Source organism: Gobio gobio (genome assembly GCF_949357685.1).
Source record: "Gobio gobio genome assembly, chromosome: 16".
In the NCBI taxonomy this organism is placed as follows: domain Eukaryota; kingdom Metazoa; phylum Chordata; class Actinopteri; order Cypriniformes; family Gobionidae; genus Gobio; species Gobio gobio.
The window spans coordinates 30,574,420-30,586,624 of NC_137109.1; the positions used below are offsets into that span (position 1 = coordinate 30,574,420).

At 38.2% G+C, this 12,205-nt stretch overlaps 1 protein-coding gene across 6 annotated transcripts in view; it reads right to left on the bottom strand.

The window, feature by feature from the left end:
• Positions 1 to 15: 15 nt before the first annotated feature.
• The window catches only part of dlg3 (discs, large homolog 3), a 140,435-nt gene continuing 128,245 nt past the window's right edge, over positions 16 to 12,205 (bottom strand). For 3 of the 6 annotated variants that reach the window (XM_079838592.1, XM_079838595.1, XM_079838591.1), the window contains 9 exons: positions 11,745 to 11,774; positions 9,896 to 9,995; positions 6,677 to 6,718; positions 6,439 to 6,489; positions 5,191 to 5,292; positions 4,919 to 5,091; positions 4,674 to 4,783; positions 3,086 to 3,177; positions 16 to 2,958 (listed from right to left, as the gene is read on the bottom strand). In XM_079838592.1, coding sequence (XP_079694718.1) covers positions 2,852 to 2,958; positions 3,086 to 3,177; positions 4,674 to 4,783; positions 4,919 to 5,091; positions 5,191 to 5,292; positions 6,439 to 6,489; positions 6,677 to 6,718; positions 9,896 to 9,995; positions 11,745 to 11,774 — 807 coding nt within the window. In that variant the 3' untranslated portion in view covers positions 16 to 2,851. The remainder of the gene's footprint in view (positions 2,959 to 3,085; positions 3,178 to 4,673; positions 4,784 to 4,918; positions 5,092 to 5,190; positions 5,293 to 6,438; positions 6,490 to 6,676; positions 6,719 to 9,895; positions 9,996 to 11,744; positions 11,775 to 12,205) is intronic. The other 3 variants (XM_079838594.1, XM_079838593.1, XM_079838590.1) reach the window with 1 other exon arrangement.

The window sequence follows — 12,205 nt, forward strand, 5'->3', positions numbered from 1 at the left end:
GCATTGAAATCGTAACAGAGTCACATAGTTTATTTCCAAACAAATAAACTCTTGTCCAGTCCAAAAAAAAGAAAGAAATAAAACTAAACAAAACAAAATTTGAATAATTGGTAGGACTGTGTTCCCTCCTGACCAGGATATAAAAGAGCGGTGTCCTTTTCCTTGTGTCCTGATAGGTTGAACCACCTGTAATCATGGGGAGGACACTACTGTACAATCAAAGGGTTCATTTTTGCAAGCACTTACTGCACAGGTGTGCTGTCACATCAAAAACTCATCACTCAAAAAGACAAACCAGACCCCCTTTCCCTCCCCATTTCACGCTCATGCCTTCCGGAGCAGAGACCCTCATTAGTGCCCCAGAGCTGCTCTGATTCAATCCACTTCATTAGAAATATAGTACAATGAATTAAAATTCTTTGGGCTTCACCTACACGGCTGACCAGCATCAGCCGCTTTTCTGCTAGTCACCTCGGAGGACCAGATCTATGCTAAATGAGTAATTTATGCTCCTGGTTTACTTTAATATCACTCTACGGGTTGCTGTCCGCATGTCTTTTTATATATATATATTTTTATATATATATTTTTACATTTGTTTTTCATCTATACACTCAGACAAGTTCCACAAGATATCACAAGTAGACAGGCCGTATTGTAGGGAAGCTGGTTCCCAACTCGCTAAAAAAAAAAAAAATTGTTCTGATAGGCAGCTGTAGATATTTTTTTTCTATAGAGAAATACCAACGTTACGGCACATTTGTATGGAAATTAATCTCAGAATAAATTCAAAGTTTACTTACCTGACATTTGTGATTTATAAAACATGTTTGTCCCAGTTGTATCACACATGCATGAAGCACAAGTGAGGGGGGATATTTACACTTTACAGCTATCATACCCAATAAAACAGTCTGTAAGCAGTTTATAAATGGCTCTGTTCCCTTCGATTATTCCCTGAACTCTGGTTTTGACACAGGTATGACAGCTGGCAGGTGAGCACACCCGTTTAGAAAATGAGAGTGGGCCCAGGAACATCCCTCGCTTTCCGCGGGATCCAGACTTCTCAATACAAAAAGAAAGAATCGCCTTCTCGAGGGAGTGAAGAGATCGAAGGAAGTACTGTACTTCTGTATCCTTGAGCACCGTCCCATTCCGTCACGATCCCGTTCTCGCCGGCTGAACCCAAGGGCAACCACAGACATAGCGCTTACAAAGTATTTCAAATAAAAAAAAGGACTAAATATTTAGAATACACAAGTATAATATATCAGCATGTCTGGGTGTTCAGTTAGAGAAGAGGAAATCATCCCTTCCAGTTCAAACTTGCTCTACTCGATCACAACATGATTTTGTCGCCTTAAAAAAAAAAAACTAAAAAAAAAAGTAGTTATCCATCAGATTCCTGAGCTCACCAAGCTCGCCCCAGCACAAGGCTCAACACAGTGGAGTAAACATCAGCCCGGAAATGAAGAAGAAGGAAAAAAAATCGTTTAAAAGCTGTCATAGCAAAGAACAGATTTAATCAAACCATCGTCGAGTTCTGGGGAAAACGGTCAACTTCAGGCTCCACTAACGCTTTAATATCAAGAAGGACATCCAATACAATTATTGTCTTGATTCTACCCGTTTTAAGGCTGCGATCCAGGGCAGCTAACAGGACAGTACCTTGTTACCGTTCAGTCTGAAGAGAATATAGTCATGGAAGGCAGAGGAAGTGCAAGTGGGCTGTCTGCTTTTCAACAACTCCAATGGCGGCCAAAATTGGATTTCGCTTAAGACAAAAGAAGATTCGCAAACAAGGATTTCACAGAGGTAAGACACTTAAGTCTATTGCACTCACAAGTTAGGCCTCCAATAGGACGATGGGAAACTCACAAATAGCACTAAAATGGAGTCTCCCGCTAAGCACTGGTAGGTTGAATGGTGTCATTCCCCCCACGATTGACAGGGATTTTACAGAAGCGTTTATTCATCGTAAGGCAGTTTGGTGCTCTGCAGAGAGCCCAGTTACACCTCTCTACCCCCATCTTTAATACAGAGCAGCAGAAACCACAAGAAAGAAACAACACAAAAACCCAAAGACAAGTAAATGAAATCTAACAGCCCTCCAAGTAGACAATTCTAGTGAAGTGTAAAATGTGTACCGTATCATTTTGTATTATGTAATAAAATCTCTCCGCAGGATTTTTATTTTCCATTTGATGTCGGTAATATAAATGTATAGACTCGAACCCCATTTTCCATTTTGTTCTGTCTCCGACCGCGTCGCCATACAAATGGCCAGGCAGCCGATCGAATAAAGCGAGCTGGTTTGTGAGTACTGAAGATCACCGTCAGTTTTGAAGTTTCTCCGCTTAACATGAGCAGTGACGGTACCATCAGCAGGCTTGATCTGTATCTAGTCCTTGTAGAAAACCTTGCACGGCATCCGCCAATGTCTTTTTCAATGAAACCGAATGAACATGTACAAGGTTTCCGATCATGTCACCATCTCCGACTCCCCGGATCCCCATTCTCGCTTCGTTAAGACATTCTCATCATCATCGTTAAGTCCGTCCGTCCGTCCGAAACTCATGAAAGGATTCGCTCAGGTTTCCCTTTTTTGTTTTACATGACAAAAAATTTCTTTAGGAATGGCATTTCCAATCTTGAATGGAATTGCTGAGAAACTCATGCAGGGGTGTGCACAGTCACAGTAATGATGATAAGACGTTTTTCATTTGAGGGTAACATAATGATGACATTAAAACTTGATATGAAACATATCAGTGAAAGGGAAGGAAAGGTGTCAGGTGGAAGTGGGTGTAGGGGGTCAGGCGGGGGGAGGGGCTCCATGGAGTCGGCAAGCTCAGAGCTTCTCTGCGGATGGGATCCAGATGTAAGGGCCTGACTGCTCCTCGATGATCAGCTTGATTTTATTATAGATCTCATCTAGTGAGTCACCCTGGACTATGGCTGTAGAGAGACAGAGAGCAATAATCATACTACTGTACACATAACTCTTGTTAAACAGTAACAGAGGGGCTGTACTAAAAGATTTGAGTACAGAGAAATCACATGATGGTGGTGGTGGAGGGGTTACCTGTGAAATACTCTCCAAACTCTTGTTCAAGCTTCATTGCCTTATCAAAGACTTTATTGGCTTGCTCATACGTCTGCCTCTTATTCATCTCCCTGTTAAACACAAAGATGTGCATAACTTATTTCACAATGCACAAGCACACACTGCAGTTCAGAATGGTGATGAAATATTATAGTTAAATGATGTATTCAATGATAAGACAAAATTATGATAAACTACCATTCAGAAGTCTGGAGTCAGTAATTTTTTTTCTGTTTTTTTTCAAGGGTGTCAATTTGATAAATACAGTAAAAACTAATATTGGATTACAATGTAAAAATACCTTCCTATTTAAACATTTTAAAATGTAATTTATTCCTGTGATATCAAAGCTGAATTTTCAGCTTCATTACTCCAGTCATTCTAATATGCTGATTTGCTGCTCAAAAACATTTCTTATTATTGTCAATGCTGTTTTTTAGGATTCTTTGATGAAAGTTCAAAAGAACCGCATTTATTCGGAAATCTTAATGGAAATCTTTACCATTATAAATAGGCTAGTGATGCACCAAAATGAAAATTCTGGGACAGAAAAGAAAATTCAAAAATGGCCGAAAACCAAAAATGACTTTTTCTCCCTCTTTTTACCAACCAGAAACCTCAACTGAGTCCGACTAGAGCCAACACACCAAAAAAAACTACTCCGACTGACGCTCAAAAACAGACAGTCGACTAGGTGTGCCCTAGCCTTTAGACAGTGGCTGTAATAATTTGCTTTCAAGACTAAAAAATAATAGACATCAAAAATAATGAAGACATCACTATCAGGTTAAGTAACAATATAACACATATGTAATACAGTGCATATATTTAGCAAAATGCTGCTCTCTGAATACATTTTTTCTAGTGAGTCATTGACTAACTAATGAGACATTGAGGGTGCGTTTACTCAACAATGATGTACTAAAAGCGGAAACGTTTTTTCTTTCCTTGGAAATGTTTGTCCATCGCATAACACCATCTTCAACCAATAACGGAAAAGTTTGTGTAAACAGCACCTGAATGGCTCTCTTGAGGTAAATGTAACATGGAACATACTGTGTTTTATTTGTAAAACATATTGAGATTACATGATGCATTTCAGTAAGTCGTTCTACATCTTTCAACTTATATTCTGATGTTCATTCATGTTTATTTAGTGCTATAACTAGAGGTAAAGAAAGAGATGATCGGTTTACTTCTGCTTGATAATGTTGCTTAAACTACTGCAAGTAGTTTCGTTACGCCGTGTTTATTTTTTATTTATTTTTAAAACCATGGAATTTGAGTCTTTGAGTTGAGACTTTGTTTAATATTGAAACTAACAAAGTACACAGCTTATATTGCAATTATTGGATGGCAGGCGCTACAAATGTTTAGTGAAGTTTTGTTCATGCATCAAAAGAAATAGCTTCAACTAAAAGGTTGATCTTGAGTTTTAATAATCCATATCAGTTTTGATTAAAATTGAGAAATCAATATTGTCAACCCAACCCTAAAAGACATTTCCTTACTGACCCTAAACTTTTGAATGGTAGTCTATACACATCATTTACGAAATCATACTTACATTAGGGCCTCCACAGATTTTGGCTTGATGAAAATGGCGATTGGATAGAGCTGTGCTTGCTGCAGTCGCTTTATGGCATTCCCAGACACATCCAGGATACAGTGTTTCCCCTACAAGAGGATTAAAGAAACCCTTTCATCATGTGTCACACTTTCACTGCACACAATAATTGCCACAGTGAAAATATTTAAGGATTAAACAGGAGTTCAGATCCTCTGGCATGTTTACACTAGGAAGTCACTGACCCTTTCAGCCACTGCCCGGACAGACAGGATGCTTGTCCCGTACAGATTCTCATTGAACTGGCCAGCCTCTATAAATTTGTTGTCCTGAATGTCCTTCTCCATTTGCTCCCTTGAACCCACAAAGTGGTAGTCCTGCCCGTCCATCTCATTCTCTCGCCGAGGGCGTGTTGTATCTGAGGAATCGGGCATATGTATTTACTTTCACAAGTATTGCCAAAATATTTCATGATGTTTTGCATGTAGCCAGTGTGGCCTTTTCTTATTATACTCACGTGGAACACAGGATCCAAACTTGTGAGGAAACTCCGAGATCAAGTCATCGTTTACTCTGTCCTTCATTGGACCCAGGATAATCACAGGCCTTGTGTAATGGACTGAAAGGAAAGCCAAATCAATGTTGGTCAAAAATTTCCAGCCTTGAGAATAATTTCTGGCTTTATGGAGGACATGTCATGGAGCAGCATTTTCCCATTCTCTTTTTAAATACAAGTGTTCTATGTACATAAAGCTTCTTTCCCCAGTCCACCCAGACCATTATGAAAACTAAACTACAAAGTAAACACGAGTCATTCAGAAATCGATCACTTTAACAGATGACGTACACATTTGTCTTTCACCTATTACCTACTGTTTATTCAACACCTTGACCCACCGTAATGACAGACAGTTTAAACTATGGCACATATACTTCTCGTTACTGCCACAACAAACACACTCAGGGCCAGATTTACTAACAGCTTGTGTCAGCACAAACGCTCTTTTTAAAAAAACTACTGTCAGGACTTACTAGATACGCAGTGAAAAGTTTGCGCTGAGAAGGTGTGGACACAGTTCATTTTTGTGGCTGACCTTATTGCATATGCATTTGTAGGAATTTCCCTTTCAGATGCAACATTTATGGGAGGAGAGTATTAAAACGAATGATGCAAGGTGATTTACTAAGCTTTGCACTAGTCAGTTTTCTGATATTTGCGGCATTATTTAATGCCCAAAAAAATGTCTTAAAACAGACGCTAATTTGCACTGCTCATGGTAGATTGTGTTGGTCATTATGGAAATGATCCGGCTGTGTCTGTGTTCTTTAATTTAAGCTTCGTCAGTAGATCATGCGCAGAACTTTCCACTCCCATCTGCGCTTTTTTGGAATTGCGCTTTCAAGCTAATTTGTCCTATTTGGTAAATCTGGCCCCATAGTATGTTTACATGTACATTTTTTTGAAACAATAATGTCTTCTTTTTTTTAACATGAGGGAAATTTTGTATGTAACTTTTGTATTATATTTTTGTACAGAGAAATGGACAATGTAGCTTGGCCACACGAAAACAAGATTATAACTGCACATGTAAAGCAGTGACTAATCCAGAAAAACATTACTGTTGGAATTTGGTGTGTTGTCATGTGAGTAGTGTAAACTAGGATTAAGGGTCAGAGTGAGACTGTGAAATGGTCATGTAAAACTAAATTAGAACCATTTCAAATATAAATGGAAAAGGGCAGAATGTTGTTTATGAATACTTACTCTCCTGTCGAATCACTGGCTCATATGATAGAATTGTGTCTTCCTGACCCTCTGCATAATGAGAAATTACAATTATCCATATGAAACAAGGTATCTATCAATTTTTGTTCAAGCACTAAAAGGTTAATGGCATGACACTGATCAAATGGAATGCTGCACCTTGGCAGAATATACTGGGACAGATTTAATACAGTAAGTAATGAAAAGCATAAGCTAATGGATGTTTAGAGCCACTTACTGGAGCTGCTTTCGCTGTCACTGGTGTTGGATGTCAAGCACTCTGTGGATATAAGATGAGGGAGGTTTAGAAATGTCACAATGCACACTTTAACCCATATGTAAGATTAATACTATATCCAGCACAGCTCAGGATGAAACTATACACCCCCCACCCCGTACCATCATGCCAAGAATAGAAAAGGCTGAGTGCAGAGAGGAAAACAAACAGAGAGAACTTTTGGGCACTTAAATGGCTGGCGTTTCCTTAGAAGGGAAATGGTAGGATGAGGCAGCAATAGGAAATTAAGTATTTCCTTTTCCTAAGACCCCAGTGATCTTAGATTCTGTGCTGAGCGTTTCCTATGACCTTGCCAGTGTTCAGTTCATCAGACAGTGATACTGCTCATCATGCCAAGGTAAACAAGCCAGTATTGGGTTCCTTACAAGAATCAAATAACAAACATCCCTTAGATACCGTGACAACATGATAGTGCTGGGATACTTAAAACATTAAACACACACTCATCCTACCCAGTATGAGCTGGCTCTTAAGACACTATGGGTCCCGAAGTCGTCTGCCATAGATTCACTCTCCCTTTAGTGTATCATATGGCAAACAGATCTTTGATTTAAGAATATTTTTGTGTCAATGATTTATGCGTTTAAAGTAGTGCTGTCAATCGATTCAATTTTTTTAACTAATTAAATCACATTTTTCTGTAATTAATAGTGATTAAGCATACCAACATCAACATTTTTTAAATATTTGTTTATTGTAAAAATTTCACAATTAATCTCCAAATTAATGTAGAAACAACTAAGACAGTAGCCTATGTTTTAAATATTTGTTTAAAGGCAAAATGATCAGAAATTGAATAAAGCTATCAGACACTTCACAGTCTTCACTGCATAAATTATATATTAAATGTAGATGAATCCTTATTAAAGCTACACATGTTATTCAGTCAAGGGCAGTGAGTGATTTTCTCTTGTTCTTTGATTAACATTAATGATTGACATCACTGCAGCAGGTTTATTAGGCTGCTGTCACTTTAAGACCTACTCACATGCTCAAAGCATCCCATTTTTTAACAACTCTATGTTCTTTTAAGACTTCATTTAAAGGATTAGTTCACCCCAAAATGAAAATTTTCAGATAATTTACTCACCCCCCTCTCATCCAAGATGTTCATGTCTTTCTTTCTTCAGTCGAAAAAGAAATTAAGAATTTTGAAGAAAACATTCCTGGATTTTTCATCATATAATGATTTTCAGTTGCAACCAAAATACTGAAGGTCCAAGTAAATGCAGTTTCAAAGCGCTACGATGGGCTCCAGAGCTCTGCGTGATCCCAGATGAGGAATAGGGTCTTATCTAGCGAAACGATCGCTCATTTTCAAAATTTTTTTAAAATGAATATACTTTTTAACCTAAATTGTTCATCTTGTGCAGCTCTGCGAGGTGCTAAGGATGAAGTAATCACGTCGGAACAGTCGTAGACGTAGGCAGAAGTACCGCCCCTGTTTACAAAGCACTCGTGTGTAGACTAATACAAACGTCCTTTACAAAAAAAAAAGGTAAAACAACGATATATCCCTAATTTTGAAGTTGAAAATTTAGTGTTTTTGGTAAAGGGTGTTTGGATAAGACCATATTCTCATCTGGGATCACGCAGAGCCTCTGAAGCCCATCGAAGCGCTTTGGAACTGCATTTATCTGGACCTTCAGTATTTTGGTTGCAACTGAAAAGCATTATATGATGAAAAACCCTGGAATGTTTTATTCAAAATACTTAATTTCTTTTCGACTGAAGAAAGAAAGACATGAACATCTTGGATGAGTAAATGATCAGGAAATGTTCTAATTTCTTAACTAATTTAAGACTGCTTGCGAGGATACTCAACAAAACTATGCATTTTGGGATAATTGTGTTTTTGTCCGTTGATGCGCTATCTGAAGCAGATTTCTGAGCGCAGTGTGTGTCACACAGACAGGAGACTCACAGATGCGCGTCAGTACCATACTGTATTGTCTTATCGTGCTTGAATGGTTTAAAAGCATTTGCAAGAATAAGAGCGTGATCATATAATGTAATGCTAGCCAAAGGTTGATAGAAAGAAACGGATGCTGTGTTAGTTGCGTTTAAATATTTTTAACAGGTTAAACTGAAAAAATTAATTGCATGCATAAACACGTTAATTTTGACAGCCCTAGTTTAAAGTCAATATGACATCAAAATGTATTTTACTTGAATTTACTTGTCTTTGTAATCTTTCAAAATGTAATTTTAAAAGTTTCTTTTTCCACTGATATCACTTAAGCCATACAGATCATTCGATTATGTTAACCAATAGATAATACCTATTAAAGCATGATTTTATCAAACTCACATTAGGTCTGGCCCCATAATGGTTTGTTACACCCACTTTTCACCTTCTAATCTATACTTCATAGATATAAATCAAGTACTACACTTTTAGTTGCAAAACATCCTGTTTTACTTGGAAATGCATCACTAAAATGAGTTGCAAACAGCAAATAACATTCCATTTTGAAAAAGTGGCAGATGATTCTTAAGGCAGAGAGGAGATTGAGTGAGAAAGACAGAGGGAGGAACAGAAAGTAAGAATAAAATGTGTGTGTGTGGTGTGTGGCACAGCCAGTTCAGTTAGCTCAGGGAACAGCTGCTTGACAAAAGGAACCACACACTTACTCAAACTCTTTGATCCATAAAAGTCATCGCTTAACCCTGGGAAGTCCTGAGCGTCCCGACAGGTGAAAGCAAGAACAAAGAGAGAGAGCAGAAAGGAAGAAGAAAGAGGTTAGTGAGAGGCTAGTAGAAGAGAGGTGTTGCCCTCTCGAGGGATGAAGGAATACTAACATCACCTTGCTGTGCGCTGAAAGATCTGGGTTGTCCGTTTGTAATTTAAAGCACAGGGGATTTCCATGCAGTCACGGTAACAAAATTTTAAGTCCAAATGCTGAAGGGAGCAGTTCTAAACAGCTCTGACACAGATGGATGTTTGAGCACAGCATTTGAGTGTTAGTGCATCCTCACACCTGTGAGAAGTGCTGAGGTCCCCCTCAGAGCAAGACAAAGGTCAGAGAGGCCCCGATTGACTCTGTTTTCTCACAGAAAGGTCAAGAGCCAATCAGAAGCCGTCTCCAGGGTGAGTGACAGTGACAGGATGAAGCATGAAGGACAGCATCAGAGCCTTTGTCATACGCTCATACTCACGTTCGGTCTCCACCAACTCCTGCACTATATTCTCCTTGCTCTTGTAAAACGGGAACTTGCGCGATAGGTTGAAGCTTTTTTTGCGCTTCACTTTGACTGGCTGCGTGGAGATGAGCCGATGGTAGGGAATGGGGATGAGGAATGAAACAAACACAAAAAAACAGAATGGGTTTCAATGTAATTCACAACACACATGCAAAAATAAAACCAAAGACGACATGTGGTTGCACAAACAATGTAAGTGGGGATAATGAATGTAAACGTAGCTCGGATGCAAAGCTACATTCAGAAAAAAGGTCTTTTTTAAATAAAGTTTTAACTCTGAATGTAACAAAAGGAATACACAAATGAACAATAAAAGAGAAAATCTGCAGCTAGAGATGCACCGGTCGACTGGCCATAAATCGGAAACGGACTTCTTTTTTTTTTCTCTATTCCAGACATGCACTCAAACTGCATTTCCAAAATGTCATTCATGTGGAAATATTACAAAGTCTGTAAACAGGACGTTAACACAGGCCAGACACGCTGAAGACGGATGCAAAGACAACACAGACACACCAACAGAGCAAATACTGTAACAGGCACAGCAAACTCACTGTCCGCAATGGCCAAAATATTGCATGAAAAATATAACTATTGAATTGGGGGTGGGGCGGGGGTTATTTGAATGTATCTTTGAATGGAACTGACTGTCTTTAGAAAAGTTTTGATGGCATTTTCTTTTCCTCTACCTCCATATAAAAGTAGTGTTTTTAAGCGCAGCGCTGCTTTGTGTTCAGCGGTACCCAAAGAAACCGCTGCTGTTACATAAGCGCCACCTACTGTCAGAGAGTGAATTTGAATTCAGTCTATTTGCTGTTTTTGTTTTATGCAAGTGACTTGTGTAGCATAATTTAACAAATCTAGAGTCAGACCATTCTGTTTTTGCTTTAAATCTTGAAATTATACAATCTAATTCAAATCAAAACAACTGCTCATGCTACATGGGAGTAGCATCTTTGTTTGGATTGTGATTAAAATGCAGTGGTTGCCTCTAATTTCAAAAGGCCAGTTTATCTGTTATTGAGCAAATAAAAAACAAATAAATTAGAATTGGCCCTGAAAAATCATGATCGGTGCATCACTAATTGCTGCAGAAAATCATGGGTAAAAAAAAGTAAAAGTGAAGTGTGTAATTTTAAAATACTTTTGTAAAAATGCGTTTTTGCCTCACTATTTAATGTGCAAACTATACTACCATTCACATATTTGGGGTCAGAAAGATTTTTTTTCTTTTTGATAAAAGCCACATATGCTCACCATGGCTGCATTTATTTGATTGAAAAATACAGTAAAAATAGTAATATTATTAAATATTATCACAACTTTAAAAAAAAACTGTTGTCTCTTTGAATACATTTTAAAATGTAGATTATTTCTGTGATGGCAAAATTGAATTTTTAGCAGCCATTACTCCAGTCTTTAGTTTCACATGATCCTTCAGAAATCATTCTAATATGCCGATTTGGTGCTCAGGAAACATTTCGTATTATTATCAATGTTGAAAACACTTGTGCTGCTTAATATTTTTGTAGAAACGTTTTCAAGATTCTTTGATGAATAGAAAGTTCAAAAGAACAGCTTTAATTTGAAATAGAAATATTTTGTAACATTATAAATGTCTTTACTGTCTTTATCTTATTGACCCCAAACCTTTGAACGGTAGTGTATAAGTACGGCATTTGTTGGTGCACACTGTGCACGTTCAAAACATTGCTGTTTGTTTGAGCATTCCGACCAGTCCATTACACACTTCACCCTCAAAAGGTCAGTTCACCCAAAAATTAAAATTTGGTCATTTACTTACCCGTATGTCGTTCATTCTGCCAAACATCTCCTTTTGTGTTCCATGAAAAAGAAAATCATACAAGTTTGGACAACATGAAGGTAAATAAATGACAATTGTCATTTTTGGGTGAACTATCCCTTTAGGTTATAATGAAAAGAGTGGGCATCTAAACATAAAAGTGTTTCTCAGTCCTGGGTCTGGATGGTCCCCAACAGCCAATTCAGGTTATGGAGTACTCTACTAATGAGCAGAGCAGTAGAATCAGGTGTGTGGTGAGGGAAACATCAGAAATGTGAAGTGTTGGGGGGCCTCCAGGACCAGGATTGAGGAGCATTGATCATACAATCACAGCTGATTATGATGGCACAGTGCATGTTTGTCACTGTGACGCCTTTGTTCGTGTGTCACTGTGAGATGCTCAGTAACAGGAGCCTCCAGGATACTGTGAGAAGCCACCAATTCCCACACTCAGGGGAAGT